Genomic DNA, 23,955 nt, shown 5'->3' with positions numbered 1-23,955 from the left:
GATAAAAGGAAAGCTCCTTAAAGAATTAATTAATTTGAAAGTGGTGGAAAATTTTGTACCTACCAAAGTCTAAAGTTCCCTGGGTTTATCTTGTCCAAGAAAGTTACCTGCCCAACCTCTAGTTCAATATAAAAATGACCTGCTAAAGTTAGGAGAGAATGCACATAGAAGAAATCATTGAAGTAAAACAACTAAAATGATGCATACATCCAAAAACCAGATTGTATAAGCTGAAGAGGCCTTCAAGGTATTTAGTACAAATTCCTCTTCAATATTAAGATTCCTTCTTCATATCCTGATTTCCAGTGATGAGGAATTTGAAGAACAGCTGGTTGTATTTTTTGGCGACCAATTACTAGTAGAGGCATGTGGTACTTAGAGCATCAACTCAATTGTCCTATCTCTGCTCTTGGAGACACTTAAAATAAGTCTGTTATCACCTCCAAATGACCACTCTTCAAATATCTAGAGACTCTTATATTATTCCAACTGACTTTGCTGCTCCAAAGGAAAAGTGGCCTTCCTCTATTTTTTTTTTTCATTCAGCAGGATTTTAACTCTTTAAAAAAAAGCCTAAACTTACACAAATGCAACACCATTGTGGCCAATGCAAAAGATTAGCCCACAGTTGCAGCCCAACCCCAGAGAAGCTCTGCGTACCACAGTGCAGAGAGAAGCTCGGAAGCATTCCTCAGATTGCTGGAGACTCCTCACCATGCTGACCGGCCTGGTCTTGATACTCTGTCTACGAATTCTCTCTGAAGGATGCCAACCACGACTGGAGACAAGTGTGACCTGACCAGGAAGGAGCAGGACTCCTCGCCCACACCTTCCCCTCCTACCCTCCCCCCCCGCCCCCCCGCCCCCCCGGCTTCCTAATACCATCTAAGTGGGGTCAGTTTCATCAGTGGCCTCCTTAGTCACTTGAAATTGTCACTGTGGTGCCAAGATAAATCATCCCCATTCCACATTTATGTAATTGACTTTAGGACCCCAATGTAGGATTTTATATTTACCTATATCAAATTCAGGTCATCTCAAAGGTATTGTAAAGAAAACTATCTGGGAAGATGGCTCAAAGAAACTTTTATATGCAGTTTTCTAGGGTTGTTTATTCAATCACATTGGCTATTCTAATCTCACATGTCGAACGTGGTAAACAGCCCTCTCACTGAGAGCTTCAGACAGGTAATTTGGAGCACTTTGACCCTGACTGAAAAAACAAACATTTATCATCACTTATTATGACTTTCTGTTAGTCGCTTAATCATTACTCTGGTTCCTTCTTCACTTGATAAGAACAGTTTGCACAATTAGAGCCTTAATTTTTGACCTTTCAGATAATTTAATAATTTTAAGGGCATATCAATACTCAAATGCCTAAAAAGAAACCTGGCAGATTTACAAAAGAATTATTTTTCTATGCATTTGAAAGCCTTTTGGTCAAATATAAAAATATAAAATGATATCTCTAACACTTAAAGAGAGATCACAATGTAATGGATCCTACAGCATAAACGCTCATTCTATGATCATGAGAAAAATTAACACACAAACAAAAAAGCCCAAGATTCCTTTTGTCAATCACCTGCCTTCCCAAAGTGTGCTGTGCTCTAGCCTAGAAAGTACACAATTTAGGCCAGATTGTGCTTTCAGAATCACTTCCTTTTTTAGTTGTTGATATATCATAGATATCAGAACAACACTGAGCTTTGGAATAATCTGCTGATACCACTGATTTTCAGGAGAGAAGGGAGGCTCCTCCCTCAGTGCTCATGACTAAGGCTCTTTCTGTGGAAACAGGCTCCGGGTTGCTTAGGAATTCATTGGCTCTTGGCTATTTGTTTCTCACTCTCTATGAAGCTGTAACTTTCTGTCTGCTTGAGATATTATTATTCATCTTTACAGTCATGGACTGTCATGCCATGTGAAAAGAAGTTACTGTTTGGAACACCTTTTGGAGATTCTTATTAAGTACGTAAAGAGCCAGAGTTAATGGTCACTGACTAACAGAAAGTTACAACATTCATTCACTTCAACAGTCCCTCTGGTCATTTTTTACTGTGACTTAAAACAAAAAATTTTATCAGGTTGTTTTTTTTTTTTTTCCAAATTACTAATTAACACATGCTCATTGTAACAGTGCAAATGATTCAGGGTTGTGTAAAGTTCCATTGCCTTCACCCCTCTCACTCCAACCTTTGCCTTGAGATGACCCATTTTAAAGCCTAGTGTATATCATTCCATGTTTTATTAATGTGTTTACACAGTCGTATACAGATGTATCTATACATTATACATTCCAGTTTTATAATAGAACCTATGACAAACCTGGGTTAATCTTATGTTGTTCTGTGATTTGCTTTTTAATCTCACATTATTATCATGGACATCCTCCCAAGCCAACATACACAGTTTGACCATATTGTTTTGAATGGCTGCACAGTATTTCATGGTATGTATGTAAAATAATTTATATAACCATTCCCCTGTTGAGGAACAGTTAGATTCTTTACCAGTTGCTTGCTACTACAATGTTACAGTTAACATACTGATACATATTTCTCTATGTATTTATTATATTTTTTACTTCTATAGGATAGATACCTACATGTGTGAGTGATATGTCATAGAGAATATATATTCTTACTTTTTAAAAATGTTGCCCAATTACTCTCCCAAAAGACAGAGACAACACTGTTAGTGTGTACCCTTTGTCCAACTTCATTAAAACTGGAATTATCGACATTTCTAAATATTGCCAAGTTAGTGGGTAAAAAAAATCATGTTTTGTTACTTTAATTTGTACTTCTGTACGATCGGCTTAAATATTGAGCTGTTATTCTGTTGTTCTTATTAAAAGTTATATTCATTACTTGTCAAGAGACAATGAGTTATTTGTCTGTTACTTTTTAAAATCCTGCATGAGTACAAACCTTGCATACTGCTTGCTTTCATACCCATGAATCTACAAACATTAGCTCACCTACTAGAAGACTTAACATTGCAATTCTATATGAGTTAAACTACAGATGTTAACTACAAATTTAAACTACAGGGTTCTGATTTTCAATCATTTGAACTAAGTGTCAATATTTACAATCAAAACGGATTTTTCCAACCCTCCAAACTAGTTATCACAGTCAAATTAACAAAACATTATCAAGAGAACAACCAAAATCTATACAAATTATCACTAAAGGATAGTGCAATAGAGTAACAGTGGGGGTCCTTTGAACGGGGCATAGGAAGGCTTATCTGAGGTGGTGATACTTAAGATCTGAGTGTCCAAAAAGAACCAAGCATGTATAGATTAGGAGAAGAAGTGCTAGGAAGTCATGGTCAAGGACTAGAAAGGTCACTGTGTCTAGAAAATAGTGAGTGTAGGAGAGAATAACAAGATAGTAGGATGAATTGCATGGATTGAAAATGAAATCTATTTTGGGAAAGTGGAGTCAACTTCAGGATAGGATTGTTCACACATGTGAAGTCTGAGACTTATTATATATCCAAGTGTAAATGAGAATAAGCATCCCAAGAGGTGATTCCAGGATCAAGGATGGGACCAGGGCTGACAATATGGATTTGCAACACATTGACATCAAGATGTCATTTAAAGCCACTGGAACTTAATAAGACCCCCTGTGGGTCATCCAGAGAAGTGAAAAAAGTTAAAAAGTATATATACAGTTGACTCTTGAGCACTGTGGGGGTTCGGGGTGCTGATCACCCCCTCCCCGCACAATCAAAAATCCATATATAACTTTCGACTCCTCAAAAATATGACTACTAATAGTCTATTGTTGACAGGAAGCATGACAGGAAGCCTTATTGATAATATAAACAGTCGATTAACAAATATTATGTATGTCATATGTATTATATACTATATTTTACAATAAAGTAAGCTAGAGGAAACAAAATGTTTTCCAAATTGTTATAAATCTCCAAACAATTTTCCAATATATTTATTGAAAAAAGATCCACATATAAGTGGGCCCATGCAGTTCAAACCCATGTTGTTCAGGTCAACCATGCAGAGATACAATATCCCAGTTAAGTGCTAAATGTTCTTCAAAATTATAGTGGTATTATACTATGAGTTAAAGATAGGACTTTGAACATTAGATATATCCAAAATATTCATATGCATTATTTTAACACTTTACTGAGTTATAAGGCAAAAACTGTATATTAAAATGCCAGTAATAATCCCTAAAGTATTTTTGTTCGTTCAAATATTCAGGTGTGAGCATTTTAAGTGAGTCACAGTTACAGATCTATAGAAACAAAATGTTCTGGCTTCCTGAGTAAACACTGATAATTATCTGTCATAAAGCCTTATAGATATACATAAAGTGTTGGGTAGTAAAAGAAATTTTTCAAAAAGATTCTTGTGTGAGACAGTAACTAAAAAACAAATTTAAGCACTTTGATGCCTATACCCATGAGAATGAGTGTTTCCTTAAATTTTGTACCTAGGTGCTTTCTCTTGCCTCATGCGAGTCCCACACATTAAAAGTTGATTCCTTTTAATCCCAAAACATGTGTTTCATTTCATTTATTCAAATGATCAAAATAATGAATGTGCACTTATCAGTGAAAATGTTGACATCTAAAATAAAAAGTCCCCATGGAAGGTTTCAACAAGGCTTGAAAATTTACAAATGCTATAACCCAACAAAAATGAAAGTAAATAGACCTCACCTAATTTTAATCTCACAATTTATCTTACATCATATAACTGGTTCTTGGAGGACCACTGTTGAGAGTTAAATATTTCAACACTGTACACCATAAAAATGCAATGTAAATTTAATTTTCAGATTTTTTACAAGTTTGTTTCCTCTTTCTGGCAATGAAAGCAACAAAAAGAGTGACTTTACAATGAAATTGAAACAAAAACACAAAAAAGAATCACTCAAAAATCAGTTTTGTTTTGAAACCATTACATAAGTGCCAGAGATTTTCCAAGCAAGTAGGTGAAAATCTTGTAATACTTGGTGAATTTGAAGAAAATATTTATATAATAAATATAACTTGAGTTTCATGGTCCATGAATAAGTAATTTTAGTAGATAGTCTGTTTTCATAGTTCATTAAATATATTGTTTATAATAACATAGATATATTATAAATATGGAATGTATTATATCTTGATAAAAGCCCAAGTAATATACATAAGACTTCATGAGTAATGATTTAATTCTAAGGGAAATATAATAAACTGAACAAATATAGCAATAACAAATAAAGAATAAAACAAAATGGTTTTTAGAGAAATGCAGTTTGCTCAATGACAGATAATGAAGAAACAGTTTAGTTATAAATATTCATATTCTTCAGGTTCTAATTGACTTATTCATGTAACTTAAGAAAATTTACTCTCAACAACAGCTAAAAGAATCTTGTTTTCAAGTTCAGAAAAGTGTAATTACAAAAATCTGACATTTTAATTCCACAAATACTGTAACTTTTTCATATTATTTTAAGTCAACTAAATAAACTTCATGGCCTAAAAACTTAAATTCAAATTCCTGTCTCATATTGCAATATGGTAATAAATCTGGTTAAATAAAAGTAGCAAAGTCTCTACTTTTTCTAAATAACTATGATAACATGAAAAGAGAAAGAATACTGTATAGTCAATGCTCAAAGCAGCAGCTAGCGTATTTTTAATGTCAGATGTGTGGCTATCTCATCATTCAATATGGGCGAAATAAATAAAACTAAGAAATGCGGAAAAGATTAAAGAAATACACTCATTAGAAAATAAAACAATGATCAAAGTATTAATATTCACATTTAATTAATTCAGAGAGGAAACAGAGGTGTGGACAGAAAAGGTCTGTAAGGATAGAAACACCAAAAAATGACAAAATCATGGTGACTTAAATAAATAGCATACTTACACTGAAGGTAATGCAATCCTTATTAATTTAGAGGTTTCAAACAAGGAGTCTTACCTGACTGAGGAACATGCACAAGATATAAAGCAAGTAAGAACAGAAGAGAACTTGGCTTCCATTTCCAGTGACAGCTCCACATGCGACTTGAGCGAAACATCCTGCAGTGGATGAAGGCAGCGATCAGGACACAGCATTCAATAAAGCACTAGGACAATAACAGTAAAAGTGTAGGTTTTCAGCAGGGCCTGGATTTTTTCAATCTTCCAATTAACCAAGGACTTTCAAAGAGGATAAACTAATCACCTCCTTTAAGCTATTTAGGTGAAAGGAAGAAAAAATCCATACGCTATTTGCCACTTAGTACCTTCCTTCTCTGATAATATTTAACAGGTGATTTCTGCTTGAAGATGGGGAATATTCAGAGAATCCATGAAAAGTCACTTATTATAAAAAATAAAGCAATTTCAGCTTCAGCCTTCAGCTTCACCAGTCACATGCCCATCTGGGTAGCGAGAGGATTTCAACTCAACCTCCCCTATAATCTCCCGGAAATTTAGCTTTAAGGAAATGTTTTCATTTTATAACATCTGCGGCTTTGCAAATGAAAATATTTGAAATAAAATAGTGCCCAGCTGCCTTCTTTCCCCCTAGAATGAAATAATGAGTCATTAGCATCAAAAAAGAGTAACTTCTTTATACAATAGCCATCAATGTTTTAAATGGATGTTAAACACCAAGTATTATAGAAACTAGTAAATGACATTAGATGGAGGGGTAGCACTTTGAAAACTCTAAAATAGTTCTCTGAACAATGGCCTCATCTTTAAACTCAGATTTATATTTAATAATGATTTAGAAAGAAACATCCATACCATCATGGCTTTAAACAGTAGTATGATACAGTTCACTGACTTGGCCCCATCAGAAGAAGCAAGCCAACGAAAGGGTTATTAGCAAGTATAAAAGTCAGTCCCCAGAAGGGACCAAAAGGGGACTGGTAAGCAGGAGAGTCATGAGACAGGAAGATAATTAAGCAGCAGATAGAAATCTCCAGATCTTAAAATCCCAAAGGGAGTTACTATGCCTATAAGTGGTAACTGAGAGTCATTTTATTTATAAGATAGAAGGACAACTAATAAGATACTTTAGGATCACAGTCACACCTTCTTTACCTGACGGTTACTCCTCTTAAGTAAAATGTGTAATACTAAACAGAAAACCAGAAAAGCAGGAATAGAAATACCCAAATAATTAAAAACAGGCATCAAATAATTCCTACACTTGGCACCAAGCCTGAATTTCCAATCTGTCATTTACTTTTAGAGACCATCTAAGTAGCAAGGAGAATAAGCTCTAGTTAGGCAGACCATGGTTTGCTTGGGAAGTTTACTTGGCCACCTTGGGCCTATTTTTCTCCTGTAAAATAAGAACAGCAATAGAACCTAGTCCATTGTGTTGGATGATTAAATCAGACCATGCCTTTTAAGAGCGGTGCCTGACACTCACCAAGTGTTCAACAAGCATTAGCTATTATTTTTGTTACTCTCATCCCAGGCATTCTAATAGAAGAGTGGTTATTCCGTCTACAGTGAAAGCAAAAGAAAAGATTTAAACAGGGGTGGACAAAAGGATGGCATAAACTGACACAAATCAGTTGACTTTGTGGCCACTTCTGGGTCACCTGGGAAAAGAAAATGAAATGGTTATTCATGTCAGCCATGAATACAGACATTTCAAGTAGTGTCTGAAAGCCATGATTGTATTTTCATATTCTCCAAACTAGAAATTCTAGCATTATGCAGTTCCTAATAGAAACTCCAAACTAGGAAAAGATCAAGATCTGAGAGTATATTTTGTTGTGGAAGGTTTGTGTTCAACTACATAGATCCAAAATATTGTTACTGCTTATGAAGCAATCCGTTATAGTCAGTTATAATAATAATAATAATGGATGTGAACTCTGTACACACTCTAGTACAGTTATATCCTGTTGCCTCCACTAAGTGGTTTTGGGACAAGTTCTTAAACTCTGAGACTATTTCCTCTTCTCTTAATAGAATATCTTCCATCCAAAAGACTAAAGATAACACTGCATGCACATAGTAAGGGTTTTAAAAAGTGTAGAAGATAAATTTCTGTCACATGGAGAGTTCACTCATTGGGAAGAATGGGTCCATCTCCCATTGATGCTGGATGAATGAGGTGTTTCCCATTCATGCTGGGGGTGAAGGAGCATGTTTCTAAAACAAAAGCACAATTATGTATTCAAAGAAGTTTAAAGCTGAGAACACTGAAGATGAGAAGACCAAAGTCCAACTTCCTCATTTCACATAGGAGGAAAGTGAAGCCCAGAGAAAGGAGCCGACCAGTAAACCTGGTTGCCAGCCTGACAGATTGTAACAGAAGGGACTATTAGCCCAAGAGATCATCCATCTTCTTCGTCTCTGTGACACAGGACAATTCTTCTTTATCAACATATAAATAATGGCCCTCGCTTAAGTTCACACACTCACTAAACCTCAAGGAATCATGTTCATTAGCTTGGCAGCACTCAATACTGTTTACTTCACGTGCTCAGGTTCTTGACAGGAAGGGATTCCATATCCAATCCTGAAGCTGTTTTACAAACACTGTCTGTAACGCTAACGGACGATGGTTGTAAACGATGGCTGAGGACTTGATGTATTAGAGTTCTCAAGACTCCATCACTTGGCACAGAAAAGGAAGCCAGGACGGGGCAAGCACTTGAGACCAAACATAAACCATACAACATGCCAACTTTGGTCCACTTCACTGTTTACTGAAGAACAGACACAAATAAATCAAGAATAGAACAGAGGAAGGAAAGCACTGCGTGTCTTCTCAGGGGATCACTTAGCAGGACACATCCCTGAGATTTAAACAAGTTTCTCACAAGAATGGAAAATCCTGATCAGGGTTACTAAGGTTCTAAATAGGAACCATAAAAAACAGTACAGTCTTGTGTCACTTGAGTTGTGGTCTCAAAGTTCAATTTGAAGAGAGCAAGAATATTTCTAAGTAAAAGGGAGTCAAAGACTTGTATAACCTGAAAGGCATCTAAATATGATCCAATTAAACCTATCATTTCACAGGTACAAAAACTACAATGCTAAATTACTTGCACAAGATCATATAATCAGTAGTCGCAAAGCCAAAAAAACCTGGGTCCCTTGGAAGGTGGCTTCCAACTCATCTGTCCTTCCTGAGAACCAAGCTACCTCTATTATAAACCTGCTCCTCTTTCAGTCTATATAGGCTGCAAAATACAGTATGCTTGAGTCCTGTTTCAGGAAGCTTGAGAACTTAACCTTTTTATAGGAATTGTTTTAAATGTGGCTGCAACTCCTTGCAGATGTGATTTACTCCAAATGCCGCACTGAAATCATCTATAAAAATCTACCATCTTTCATCTTTGTACTCCTCCTGGGACCCCTCCCTAAAAGGCACAATGTAAAGAGATATTAGGGAAGAAATTTAGAAATTAGTGGAGAAACTGACATGGTCCCAGTCCTATTAAGACCAGCAATAGTCAGAATTAAATTCATTTACCATATCCCAACTGTATATCTATGGCAAATCTTCAAAGGGGCATGGGGAGTGGCACAGAGAACACCTTAATTCTTCCAGAGTGAAAAGAGTGGTAATTTGGCTTACTTAAGTCTGCTTATAATTGTATTTCTTCTTAGTTAAAGATCACGTTGCTAAGCCTAAGCAATGAATAAAATGAGAAAGTGCTATTCTATTACTCAATTTAAGTTCTTTGGGTAAGTTGAGTTCACTCCCCACTTCAGAAAGGCAGAAAGGTTTATTCTTCAAATCCTCACAGATCTAGACCCTTACTTGAGCATCAACATGCATGACTGGTTTGTCCCTGCCATACACGAAATTAAAAGGCAACCCTGAGAAACACACACATACAGAGCACATGGACAACTGGGAATGGGAAAACCTGGAAAAAAAAATAGCTGAATTGTAGCAATATCTTTTTGTGATATTGTACAGTAGTTCTAGTTTTGCAAAATGTTCCCATTGGTAGAAACCAGGTAAAGAGCCGGTATTTCTTATGACTACAGGTGAAGCTACAGATATCTCAATAAAAATTTCAATTAAAAAAGTAAACCCTGAAGCCTTGTGTATGTAACTTACTCTCAGTTTAGGAAAAATGTGTGTGTGTGTGTATACAGAGAGTAGAGGCTGGAGGAAAAATGAAAGGAAGGAAAATAATAAATGGTGTAAATTATTTACAGTAAGTGTTTTTGCATAAAGGGTATATACAGGTACTCTTCGAATTGTTCTTGCAACTTTGCTGTAGGTCTCAATTTATTTCTAAATAAACTTAAATACATATATACACATTTAAGCATAAGTGTAACAATGTGAAGCTCCTGACACTCATCACTACTGAGAATTCCTGCTCTCACTATTGCCAGTTTGATACAAGTACTGTCTCATTTGGATTTCCTATATTTGGATTGGCAAGTTCAAGTCCTATGTATAGTTTTCTATTACAATATAAATATTTTTCTTACGGATTTGTGATTTGTTTTACCAATTCTGTACTAAATGTTAGCCTTTGTCATACTTGCTACAAATGTTTTAAATACAATAATCTTAAAGTTTTCCTTAAGACATTCCAAATAATTCCATCTTGGGTAATGCTTATGAAGTAAAGTAAAATGATACTCAGGTAGCCACACTCAAATTTTATTAGCATTTTTAGTTACGATTGAAATGTCCTTTAAACGTAATTGTCCCAGTCACTCAGTATGCAACTTAGTGTAGATAATGTAATAATATCATCCAGTTAGAAATGAAATGGAAAGATAAAGTTTTTGCCCAAGCATGCCACACACATTGAACAAGTCTTTTTCTATTTAGTCTAAAGTCTAAATAGTCTCTAGAAACTTAATCATATCATCAGAAATATAAACTCTGTAAGAGATGGGCAGTTAGAAAGACGGTCAGATTTAAGGAAGTCGTTGTCAGTTTATTTTTAATATATAAACTGATTGTCTTTCAAATCATTATTTCCAGAAATCAGAGTGACGTGTCCAGTTAGGCAGTAACTACAAGCTTCTAATATTTCCCATAAGCCAAGAGACAATAGCCTCATTCACCATTCACATTGGAAAAGCACAATGTCATGTAATTTATATAAGCCATAAATGGAACAGTAACTTCATGCAGCTTGAGACCAGTTAATGCAAGTCTTGCTAAATCTATTAAATTTCTTAGGGTATGAAAAATATGCAGTTACTACAACTCCAAAATATATTTGTAAAGTCTGCAATTTCAGAACTTGAGTATGACAATGTATAAATACTCTATCTTCATAAGGTATAGGTAGAAAATATACTTGAACCTATTAAGTTTGTATACTTGAACCTATTAAAATTAAAATTTTAACATTTTTCAACAAGATACTAGGAATATTTACCTCAGAAAGATTGGTATTATTTCCATATATTCAAACATACTATTTTCTAAAAAGAATCTTAAAACATTTATGAATTATAAATAGCAAAATGGAAAAAGAAGCAGTTACAATCCGACAAAAAATGCAAAAACTTTCAGTCAAAATAGTTCAATAAAAAAATTCAAATCAGAGAACTAAACTATCTTACGTGATTAAATATTCATGATCTTATTCTACATGACATAGGATTTGTTAATCACATGAAATTTACATGGAATATATAACTTAATTTCATAATCAGGAAGTTTTTACATTACCTGTTGATCAGTTTCACATCTTTTATTTTAAAAACTGGTATTCATATATTTTTTTTAATGCGTAACATGCTTTTTTTCCCAATAAGATTAAATTATCCTAAACTGAAATAAGGAAACTAGACAAATATCTGCTGTTGAAAACTCTACTGTGTTTTAGGAAAAATTGAAATTTAAAACAAATCACATTCATTCAAAAAGTGTCGCCTGTATATGAAAACAAATCTTATATGTGACTGTTGGATGCATCCCAAAATAAATTCTTTCAGGTTATATCTTGCTGATTCCTGGCATAAATGAAACGTTAAAACTCACAGGTGTGGAATTACTTCACATGCCGTTCTAATAAAAATCAGTGGTTCCTTTCTAATTATACTGCTCACTCCCAGGAACAGAACTGCAGAGGCTTGTGGGCAGTACTCTTTCCTGTTTTAAAAATGTGTGTTGGGTGGGGAGCAATGGGAGACATTTCAAGGAAGGGAAAGACAGGGTCTGAGCAGCATGTCTTTACCCAGGTATTAAGCTGAAAGAGGAAATGTATGTAGAAATAAACAAGGATCCACTGGTTGAGGAGGGAGGGTGAAACGGAGGATGAAAATCAAGTTCTAGAAACTTGTGTATTAGTGTAAGGGAGTAAAATATTTGTCAGGGTGTCTGTCCAAGATTAAATAAAACATCAGAGGAAAAATTCCGTATTACAAAAAAAAATAATAACTTCTGAATTGGCCACAAAAATAAGCTTTGGCCCCTTTGAGAACGATCTTCTTCTTTCCATAGTGGAAGGCCGGGCAGTGCTCGATGGCCCTTTCGTGGCGTCACCCTGAAGCACCTCATCGCTTCGATGATAATTCCTTAGAAGCAAAGCCTTCAGGTTTCTGTAATTGTTTTATCTCCCAGTATCTCCCACTACTAATTCTATACAAGGCCCCTCACGGATCCTATCACGTAAAATGACATATTCCTTCATTACTTTTTCATCTACAAAATGCAACTGAGAAACTCTTCTGTGCGTCTTTTTTTTTTTTTAACTATTCAAATAACCCAAAGATCCAAGAAAAACTTCTACAGTCATGGGCGACAATGTATAAAGTCAACATTTGCTCGGCGCGCCAGTACCTCCCAAGCCCCCAGGTGCTGATCCAGGAGAGCGCTTGCTCGGCGGGCCAAGGCCCCTGCCCGGACTGGGGAGCCTTGCCCGTTACTCCTTGTTTCGTTTGAACCGAAAACACGTTTTCCCCATTCTTGAAGCCCTGCCCTTTTCATTTAGCTTTACACCGCCCCGATGTGAGGTTTACCTCTCGCTGGAAGAAAAGCAAGCCGCACACCCGTGTCAGCACTGCCCGGCAATGTCAGGTCACTACTCTGAGCCTCGGGGCCACACTGAAGACAAACCCGTTTATTCTGTCAGTGCAACTGAGGTCCTGACAAAAATCAGTTAGTCGAGGCACGAGGGCGGGGAGGCAGGTACAGGTAAAGGTGTGAAGGAATTCTGAGCCAAGAGAAGAGACTTACATGCTGGCATTACTGCGCCGAGGTGCCCAGGGGCCGCACGGGCATTCCCCGCGGTCTTCCCGGCCGCCTGTGCTGCGCCGCGCTCCCCAGTGGGAACCCCTGGCGCCCGGGCGCGCGCCGACCCTCCTCACGCTCCTTCCCGGCCTCTCATCGGCGCGCGCGGCAGCCGCTCCTCGCCGCGCTCGGGGCGGCGCCAGGTGGGAGGCCGGCGCGGCGGAGTTCAAGTGCGGCTCGCGGCGGCCGGGGGGCGGGCGGCGCGGCAGGTTCCTCCTGGCGGAGAAGCTTCGGGGAAGCTGGGCGGGAGGGTTGGTGAGGCACTCGGGTCCGCCCCTGCGCGGGCGCGGGCGCTCCGGGCGCTCGGGGCCGGGCCGGCAGGGCGGCGGGGCAGGGGGCGGAGGGCGCCGCGCTCAGGGCCGCGCCCCCTCCCGCGCGAGGCCGCACGTGGTCGCCCCGGGCTCTCCCCCCGCGGGCTCGGCGGCTCCGGGTCGGCCACGCCGCCCGCGCTTCCGGCGCCGGGGCTGGGCCGCTGCGGGGGCTCAGGTGCGGTGGCGCGGCGCGGCCCCGGCCTGGGCGCTCGGCGGCGGGGCCGTCCCGACGGCGCGGCCGCCGCCCCACCCGGGAGGGCCGGCGCGGGGCGGGCAGGCAGAAGCTTTGCCGCGGGGAGGGCGCGCGGGGAGCGCCGCGGGGCCGGGCGGGGTGGGCGACTGGCGGCTCCCGGCGCGGGAGGGGACGGGCCGGCCCGGAGGCCACCCGAGAGCCGAGGGCCCCAGTCCTGGAGACCGGCAGGCAGGCGGCGAGGGGGCATCGCCCTGCCCGCGGGGGCCGACCAGCCCGCGCGACCCGTCCGCGCGCTCCGGCCACTGCCTTGCTGTACTTTTCTCTTTCTTTTTTGCCCCTTTATGTTTTTCTCTTCCCGTTTCTGCCCCTCGCCTTTCTTCTCTTACCTCTCTCTCCCTCTCACTGTCAAGGAGGAGATGCCGGCTGCCTTGTGGGGATCAGAGGTCATTTAAGAGACCATGGCAGCCGTCACGAGGTGCTGTGGACCCGGGCAGCAGTGACAGAGTAGTGAGAGGTTGTCTATTTTAGAAGATATTTAGATTTAGAGAAGATAAAACTTACTGATGAATTAGATGTGAGAGATGAGGGAGGGACATGAATCGGTGAGAGAGTAGTTTTTTGGACTAAGTAACTTTGTGAAAATGTGCCACATTTTTCTTAGAAGGAGATTATACAAGAAGGAGAAGATTTGGGGGATCCGTAGTAGACAAAAGTTATGTTTGACCTCTTAAGTTTGAGGTGCTTATTAAACAACCGGTGAAGAAAAAACTAGCTAACGCTTTGTTCTCCGTATCTCTCTTATCTCTCCCTTCGTTCTTTTGTTCTTTTTTTTATCCTTCTCGTAATCAAAGTGAAGTGGAAGTTCGTCCTCTTCGGAGTACAGTCAGCTACCCCTCACCGCCACCACATCTCTTGGTCTCTGCGGGGATCGACGGAGTGAGTCTCCCAACACCAACCAAAGACAAAGACCAGCCTAGGGGCGGCGGAGCAGGTGGCAGTTGCGGTACACCTGGGTGCTCCACTGAACCCACCACAAATACACCTATTGCCTCCCACCCACTGATTTGTTGACACCTGTATTTACACAGATTCATTCTTTTGGCTTAGAATTTGGTCGTCTGGGTAAATGCATCCAAGTGTACCAGGGAGTGATAATACTTTAAACCTGCCAATGCTCTTGGCTTTGCGTTGTGTCAAATCTCTTCCGAAAGAAGAATGGGGAAGGCGGCAGGAGAGAAGGGTGTGCTGTGAAATGAGGTGGAAACAGCCCCAGGTGTCCGAGAGTGGGTGCACAAAGCTTCAGTTGGCTTTCTGGTGCGCAACTTTGCCTGCCACCCTTTGCCTGCCTGAACCCTCTCTGATGCTTTTCACTGGGACTCACAGACAAGCACAAGTCACACTGTTGCCCCCCTAAAAAAAATGAAGGGATATTAATAGGGAGCTGGGAAGATGTTCACAGGACATTTTATTCAGCATGATTGATTTGCAAATGCAAATCCAGTTACTCTTTGGGGAAAGTCAGCTTGCCAGCACTCCTGTGCTCCTACAGAGTAGCTGCCTGGCAAAGGGACCTGGACACACCTCCTTGGAGACGAGAAGAGAGAAAAAAGCACTCACACTTGGAAAGAAGTCCCCTTCCCCTGTGAACTGCCAGAGTTCATGAAATGCTAGCGGTAACCCTTCTGCCGCTGGAACCAAGTACACTTCCAGAACCAGGGCAGCCCAGCTTAAACTGGGAGAAAGCACACATGCATCAACTCACGGAAGTGCCAAGAAATTTATATAACATTGGCTAGTGATAGAGAACTGTTAGGCTAGACGAGAAAAAAAGAGGTAAAGCAGGTCTTGAGCGCAGCTACACGCAGAAAGGAAGCTGGAACGCTGCCATCATATCCAGAGGCCTGAAAATCCAGGGTGTGTTCTTTTTGTGACTTTCATTGTATTTATTTTGATGAATAAACAGTAGGATTAATAGAGAAATTGAATTGTAGCATTAAGAGAAACTAAAGTTCCTCTTTCCAGTCTCTCATGATATCAATAGGGAAATGAGACCCAGATATGTGAGATCTATACAAATTAGCTGGAAGTGGCCAGGTGCCAGGACCCAGGTCCAGAGGGTCAACTGACCAAGGTCTAAGACGCAGGTCTATAGAACCAAGTGAGCAGGGCCTGGGACCCAGGTGTTGTGATTCAAATCAGTCTCTATTACACCAGACTACCCTAAGGAAATTTAAGTTCCACCCATAGAACTTTTTTAAAGCAACAAAATTTATTATTTCAAGTTCTCAGTTGCAGGAACTGGAGTGCAGATTAGCTGGAGGTCTATCACAAGACTACAATAAAGATGTTGGCTAAGGCTGAGGTCTTACCTGAAGGCTTGTTTGGGGAATGACCCACTCCCAAGTTCATACGTGTATTATACTCATAGAATTTTAAAGCTGGAAGAAACCAGGAAATGTAAAGGCAAACTAAGAAATATAATTAACTGGATTAGTCAGGGTTCTCTAGAGAAACAGAACCAACAAAATGTGAATATGTACATATAAAGAGAGATTTAAGGAATTGGCTCATGTGATTGTGGAGGTGCAAGTCCAAAATCTGCAGGCTGAAGATTCAGGGAAGAGTTGCAATCCAAGTCCAAAACCAGCCTGCTGGAAAAATTTCTTCTTGTTTGGGGGAGGTCAAGTTTTTGTTCTATTAAGATCTTCAACTGCTTGGATGGGGTCCACCTACATTAAGGAGAATATATGCACTCTTCAGAGTCCACTGTTCTAAATGTTAATCTCATCTAAAAAAAACCTTCCCAGAAGGATCAAGAACAGCGTGTGACCAAATATCTAGACACCATGGCCTAGCCATGTGGACATACAAAAGTAACTATTATAGTAACTGAAACAAATGTACCAGAGAAGACAGGAGTAGTATATTTACATAGGCTGTTATATGTTCATAAACATATGTATTGGTATTTCTATACAATTACATGAATCATAGGTAAAATATTTCAAGCGGACAGTGCCTGTCATTACATACATGAGCGAAATCTGTGTATTTTGATACTGTCTTACTAAGGATTTGTTCTTTCTCTTTGAAAGAACATGTTAGGGAAAAGAAGTGTGTAGAGAAAAGTGTGGTCTTTTAATGCAACAACTTGTTCCTGTAATTTACTAACAGTATGAACTCTGGCAGTTTACTATGTAAACTGTGTAAGCCTGATTTGTAGTAACACTTACAATGTTTAACTCATAGAGCCATTAGGCACATTCAATGAGCCAGTGATACAGAGCACCCAGCACATTTCCTGGAATTTGGTAATATTAGTTGCCTCTGAGGGCCTCATATATCGTCCTAAAACTGAAAGTGCCAGGACCACATTCCTCTGCAAACAGGAATCCTCTGACAACATTCCAGACAAAACGAATATTGAACATCTGTTTGAATCCTTAGCATTGAAGAACACTCAACTATGAGAAACTTCCTCTTTCTGTTGATTGAATCAAACATTCATGCCATCAACTTCCATTCAGAACAAGGACATTCTATCTTTCACAAAAAGCCTTTCAAATATCTGAAGACAGCTATCATCTCTCTCCACAGCCCTCTCTTACTCAGTTTTCACTGCCCGAGTTATGTTAACTATTCAGTGCCTGGCTCCTCAGTACACATATGACTCACCCTTCCCTATGGACATGTGAGTCATTTCAGCCCTTGTGACAATGTACTCAAAGTGGGTTGAACATCTCACCACTGATAACTGCTTATTACCCTTGTGTAAATAAAAGTTAATATTGACCTTTTGAGCAGCCACATAAAATATTTATAGTAGGTATAGAAGTAACTATTATATTGATCTTCTACTACAAGCCAGGGAGTGTCCCAGTTTTATTCTAAAAATGTTGTTCAAGACATATATCTTAATTTGTAAATGACTCAACACCATTTCTGTTTTAATCTCTCATCCTGCCTTAGTCAGTTAGATTCTTCCCCTTTCGCCAGGCTTATTGCTTTCTTCAGCAGGGAAGGTAGAAGACATGTGGTCCTTGACTACCTGGTGTCAGCAGATACCAGCCATCTGGCCTCTGGCCATCAGTTCACATAGTTAGCACTCAGTGGAGCCCCTCTAGGTTCACTGCTCGCTCCTAACCTCCTGATAGGCCATCACTGTCCATCTGCCTAGCCCTCCAAGCAGCCCTTCTCTCTCTGGGGTCTTAACTCCTCTCTGGGTCTCCATCCGAGAGGCAGCACTCAGGAAACCACCACTCCACTCCTTGCTTTCAACAACCACACCACTACCACCACCCCTTTTCCTTCCCTTTCTAGCCTAAGAAAAGAGATATAGCTTCGCTTTCTCTGCTGTGTCTCAACATTTTATTTGTCCCTCAACTAAGCTCTCAGTTCTCTTGGTGCATGCAGAAGGGAGTAAAAAATAAACCCAGATATCCTGAATGCTTTATGTTTTCTCCTCTGCCCATCATTTCCAGAAACTATGAGCAAACACCAGTCAGAAGCTTGGAGAGGGAGAAGGGGAAATGAAATGGAAGGGGGATAAGATAACAAAAAGTTAATCTCACAAAAATGTCATGTCTCCATAAATTCCTATTCTTTTGCAAATGATCATTATTCCTATTTAAAGATAGGAAATTGAAATTCAAAATGGTTAAGCATCTTATCCAAGATTATGCAATGAGCAAAGGGAAGCTAAATCCACATCAAGGTCTGAGTGATGTCCAATATTGTGCTTTTGCCTCATGTCTTCTCCTCATTGTTGGCCCCAAGCCTTTTCACATGAGCTGTCATCACCTAGACAGAAAGCCCATCCTACCCTAATTCAATGATCTGAATCCGTGGTCAGGGAGCCTAGTACATTTCATTTTGTTGCATTCAATTTAGCATATCAATTTGTAGAAATCAATTTGAAATTTGACTCCTTCATTTATCTTGTTAATAATCACTACTAAGTTTTTGTTATGTGTAAATTTAGTAATGCTGTTTCCTATATTTGGGTCACAACTGACAATATTGGCCCAGGCAAAGGCCCTGTAGAATTCCAATGAATGGCCTGCTTCCTTAATGATACTGATTTACTAATAATCAACATTGGAAGACACACACTTTCAACCAGTTGTTCTGTAACTTGCCTTTCTCTCATCCTGCACACGTTCCCCAACTGGAGCCCTCAAATGATCAGAGGAGAGATTATATACATCAGGAAATTCACATAGCTTTTATATTCTCCTGATCTACTTACTAATATAGACATTCTAATGTGAGGTCAATGAGGATATGACTTGTTCTTGATAAGTTCTTAGACTTAACTAAGCAGCCACTGCTTTAGAAAAATGGAGAAATAATTCTGGGAACAAGGTGTTCTAATTTAGATGGGGTACTTGTAGAGAGCACTTCAGAGAAGGTGACACTTGAGGTGAGACCTGACAGACAAAATGGAGCAAGCTATGCTAACATTGAGGGGAAAGGCATTCACAGCAGAGGACAAGGGCTACCACGAAAGTCTAAGGCAGGTATACAAGTAACATGTTTGAGGGGGAAAAATAAGTCAGATGTGGCTGGAGCATAGTGAATAAGAGAATAGAAAATGAGAGCAAAAGCCAGAATATGTAGTTTTTATAATCAAGGTACAGTCTTAGAATTTTCTTTAGAGTGCTATAGTAATGCTATTAAGGTATTTAAATGGGGACTTGACAGTTGGATGCAGGGTCAAGAATGGGTTAAAGAGGAACAGTAATGGAAGCACAGTTGACCAGTTAGGTAAGTATCGCAGTAGTCTGGTGGTGCGGGGAGGTAATGGTGGCTTGGTTAGAGTGTTGGTAGTAAAGAGGGAGAGAGAAGTGATATATTCAGGACAGTTGGGGGTTGAGGTCACATGAGTTTTAATGGTTTAGATGCATGAGGCTGAGGGATAAAGGAGTTCACCTGAGTTTTAGGCTTCAACAGCCATTGAAGAATAGTGCAGAGTGGACGATGGCACCATAGAAGGAATAGTTTTGGAGGAAACGGGCCATATTAAGTTTGAGATACCTATAAATTTGTAAGTAGAGATATTCAATAGACAATTGGCATGTATATCTGGAGTTTAAGGATCAGTTTTGAGAATCATCAGCACACAAGTTGCATTTAATGCTCTTAAAATGAGTCAGAGTACAGAGTACTATTCCAGGAGACGTATAGGGAAGCAAAGGGAATTGAGACCATACCCTGAAACAAACCAACAATTAAAGAGGAATAGTGGTCAGCTGAGAAGACAAAGTAGGAGTGGGTAGTGAGGCAGAAAAATGTGTTTAATCACAGACACAAAAAGAGGAATATATTTCAACAAGGAAGAAGGGCTCAGCTATGTTATCATTACTGATGAAGATGAGATGCTTGATTGTGGCAACATCGGCTCCCCAGTAACTCACAGGAGTAGCGTCCTTGGAGTGATGAGTCTGAGAGAATAGAAAGGGAACAATTGGCAATATTCAATTTTTTCAAGAAATTTAGCCCTGAAGCAGAGCAGAACAGCAGAACACGATGTTCTTGGAAACGAGTGTGGCAGAGATGTTCTCCCCCTCCAAACGAAGATGCAAAACTACTTCCTTTCTGTTTCCTGAGAAACAAACCAAAGGACAACTTTGTAGTAAACTACGGAAGTATCCCAGAATGATTTAACTCTTCATAAAAATTCTTCACTGATGATTCATTAAAGAGAACTCCCACTCAGGTCAGAATTTCTCAGGTTCTTATGCTCAGCGTCAAACAGGAATTTCTCCAACTATTTATTTGTTTTGCTATGAATGTCAAATACACCAATTACCTGAGTAATTTTTTTTCTTCTAAAGTTTTTAGTAATCTTTGATTTGGGCTTTCAAGAACAGGGGATGGAGGGAATGGCAGGAATGCCTAAAGGATTTTCCAGCAAAATGCAGACTTTTGGAGATTCCATTATTTTCAGTCACTGCCCTCCTGTGGGCCTGGAGGCTATAGCCTCTTTGATTTAGTTTCTCCAAAGAATATCTGCCATTTCCTACCAGGTAGAGAAAGTGATTCCCTAATTTGTGTGGGTCCAGGGTGGTCCTTCCTTGGTCCCAGTTGATCCTTATAGAGATATTAAGCAGTTGCCTGCTTTACCTCTGAAATGAGAGGAATTTTGCACCTCCAATTTCTGACCCTTTCTGGATCAGCAAGGGCAGTTCTACCTGCTTGCCTTTGGTCTTCAACTTGGCAAGTCATTTAGGTTTGACTTCCATCTGTTGAATCATTACTCTCCTCCATGGGCTTTCCAGGTTCATATACTGACCTTCAGAGTTACAGATAATATTCAAGTCTCATTGAAGATGGAGTTTTCTTGAAGATAGACCAAAATATATGATGGTGAAAAATAAATGTTAAATGGTGGGTTAAATGGTGAAAATGATCCTGTAAGGACTGAAGAATATAAATTTGGGCATGTTTATTGAGAATTAATTATCAAAAATATTGGAACTTACTACATTTGTTTTTTCAAAGACGATGCTTAAGTTTAAGTTACAGTTTAAGTTTCAAAATATTTAAAATCCTTACAATTTTGAACTAATTTATACCCTTAAACAAATAATGTCTTTACCTTGCCATAGTTGTTAATTAAGTGTAATTTCTTAATATTGGTGGAGATAATCTCATGTTCTTTATTTAGCATACCTGTATGCTGTAATGTTGTCCCAGTTCATACATGAATATATGAGATGTAAATTGTTATGGTAGCGACCATTTTTTATACTAGTTTTTAGGACATAACTACTATATCCTTATATCCTTTTCAGTCTTATTGCAAATGATTCTGAAATAACCAAGATTTATTGGTTATAATCTTGCCTCAAGATTTATTCCAGAAAATGTAAAAGCCAAAACCAGTATATCACTTCTATTTCTAGAAACACAAATTAGACACCAAAAAAATTACTTGACCTATCATATATGCATACAGCTGACAAAATACTTCTATCAGTGTTTAGGGGAAAAAAACTAAAGATAATGTATATAGTTGGCTTTGTGTTTAATCAGACACAAAATTTTTAGGTAGGAAATCAATTTTCCTCAACAAAATAATCACTAGTTTAAAATTTCACCTGTTTGAAAAAATAAGTTTAACATCATACAAATTATTCTTCCATCAATGATATCTATTCACATGTAAACTTTTGAACATAATTTTTCTAAAAGTTTTTGCATGCCTAAATTCCAACTAATACCATCCAAATCACTAGCTATTCATTTGATATTTGGTCTGCTAATCAGTATGAAATATTGCCAAAGTTTGGACTTTTCCCTTTCTTTAATAGTGCTTTTAATCGTATCTTCTTTCTGCTATCTTGGAGAGGCTAATTTTGTTAGTTAGAATTGTCTGGTAGAGTCAGAATAATTAGAAATAAAGAAGATCACAATCCCAGGCCAAGAACTATGACTGAAAATAAGATATGCCTATTAGACTATAGATGGCAATTGTTTGAAAAAGGAAGGAGGAATCAAATATATTTAAAATGATGCAGAGAATAGCCACTCATTGAATTTAACTCTGGGATAAAAGTCTCAGAGAGTAAGAAATCAAGAAGCTCTGGGCCCTGAATCCAGCAAAATGCACAATGAACTTGGGACTCCAGTAGAAAGCAGAGCACAGTGGAAAAACACACAGTTGGGATCCACAGAAGCAGGGATTCAGATCCACTCTCTATCACTTACTTATTAGGTGGCCATGGGCAAAGACTGACCTCTGAACCTGGTTCCATATCTTTAAGTGGGAATAAATGATGCCTAGCTTCATTAACTGTTAGTATGCTTAGAGATACTATTTGTAAACTGTCTGGCAGAGTACGAGTTTAAAGATGATAGGAGTTATTAATAGTAATAACACTTTCAAAACAATCAGATTTTTCTATGGAAATAAAAAGATAGCCAAAAATAGTTGGTAATTCAGACCTAGTTGAATTCCAAGACTGTTTAGTTTCGGTATGTTCCCATCCTACATAGAATTTGTAGCCAGCATTCCTTGAATTATGATGTAATAGGTTTTGCCATATCAAATGTTCATGGTCTGGCTGACCAGCTGTGGAGTAAGGACACAGATTTTGGACTGTGGAGGTCTGAGGTGACTACTGAAAATGACTTGGTGTTTCCATAGTTACCACAAACATACAAGCCAGTAAACTCAGTTATTCAGCACTATACTGAAACCCATAAAACACAACACTTTAGTGAGCTATACCATCATCAGAAACTCCCTTTTGAGTTCTCTATAAACCAGCTCTGTCTTTGATTGACAAGAAAGTTAAATAAGACTCTTGTTCTCACGATTTCTCTAAAGTACCATTTGTATATTTGCCATCTGTGCTACACATACTCTTTGTAATGTCTTTTTTATTGAAACATTCTGAAATGCCTTTTCAAATTAAAGTTAAAATAGTGTATTGGGTTGCATCAACTTTTTACTGCAGTAAAATATACATAAGATAAATTTACCATTTCAAACCATTCCTAAGTGTACAGTTCAATGGCATTAAGTACATTCTCATTGTCAACCATCACCTTTCCATCTGCAGAACTTTTTCATTTCCCGAACTGAAACTCTATACCTGTTAAATGATAACTCCTCTTTCTCCCCTCTCCTAGTCTCTAGCAATCTCTATTCTGCTTTCTATCTCTATGAATTTGATTATTCTAGGTGCCTTATATATTTTTCCTTTGTGTATGGCTTAGCATAATGCTTTCAGGGTTCATTTATGTTGTAGCCCATATCAGAATTTCATTCCTTTTTAAGGTTGTGTTACCTTTTTTTTTTTTACTTCCAGAGGCAAATTTTATTGATTATCCTTTTTTGTAATACACTTATTTTTTAGAGCAGACTTATTTTTTAGAGTAGTTTCAGGTCAGAGCAAAATTGAGAGGAATATACAGAAACTTCTCATATATCACTGTACCCACACATAGCCTCCCCCATTACCAACATTCTCCACCAAAGTGGTCATAATCATCCAAAGCCCACTTATTTTTTAGTTTACTTTAGGGTTCACTCTTGTACATTCTATGAGTTTGGGCAAATGTATAGTGACATGTATCTATTATATAGTATCATACAGAGTATTTTCACTGTCCTAAAAATCCTTTGTGCTCTGTCTATTCATCTTTCCCTCCTCCCTACCCCTAGCAACTACTCATCTTTTTACTGTATCCATAGTTGGTCTTTTTCAGAACGTCAT

At 38.8% G+C, this 23,955-nt stretch overlaps 1 protein-coding gene and 1 long non-coding RNA gene across 6 annotated transcripts in view; one reads left to right on the top strand and one right to left on the bottom strand.

Annotated features, from left to right (window-relative positions):
- ADGRG6 (adhesion G protein-coupled receptor G6) overlaps positions 1 to 13,465 on the bottom strand; it is a 125,277-nt gene extending 111,812 nt beyond the window's left edge. Inside the window, exons 1-2 of one of the 5 annotated variants that reach the window (XM_073219680.1) lie at positions 13,172 to 13,465; positions 5,966 to 6,113 (exon numbers count right to left, since the gene is read on the bottom strand). In XM_073219680.1, coding sequence (XP_073075781.1) covers positions 5,966 to 6,065 — 100 coding nt within the window. In that variant the 5' untranslated portion in view covers positions 6,066 to 6,113; positions 13,172 to 13,465. The remainder of the gene's footprint in view (positions 1 to 5,965; positions 6,114 to 13,171) is intronic. The other 4 variants (XM_073219679.1, XM_073219682.1, XM_073219681.1 and 1 more) reach the window with 4 other exon arrangements.
- Positions 13,466 to 13,644: 179 nt separating this feature from the next.
- LOC140845488 (uncharacterized) lies at positions 13,645 to 14,909 on the top strand. Its single transcript, XR_012124282.1, has 2 exons — positions 13,645 to 13,711; positions 14,581 to 14,909. It is a non-coding gene; the product is annotated as an uncharacterized lncRNA (long non-coding RNA).
- Positions 14,910 to 23,955: the final 9,046 nt, after the last annotated feature.

This window comes from Manis javanica, chromosome 13 (genome assembly GCF_040802235.1).
Source record: "Manis javanica isolate MJ-LG chromosome 13, MJ_LKY, whole genome shotgun sequence".
Lineage (NCBI taxonomy): Eukaryota > Metazoa > Chordata > Mammalia > Pholidota > Manidae > Manis > Manis javanica.
Note: the sequence above shows the minus strand (reverse complement) of the source record. Positions and strands in the feature narration are given on the sequence as shown.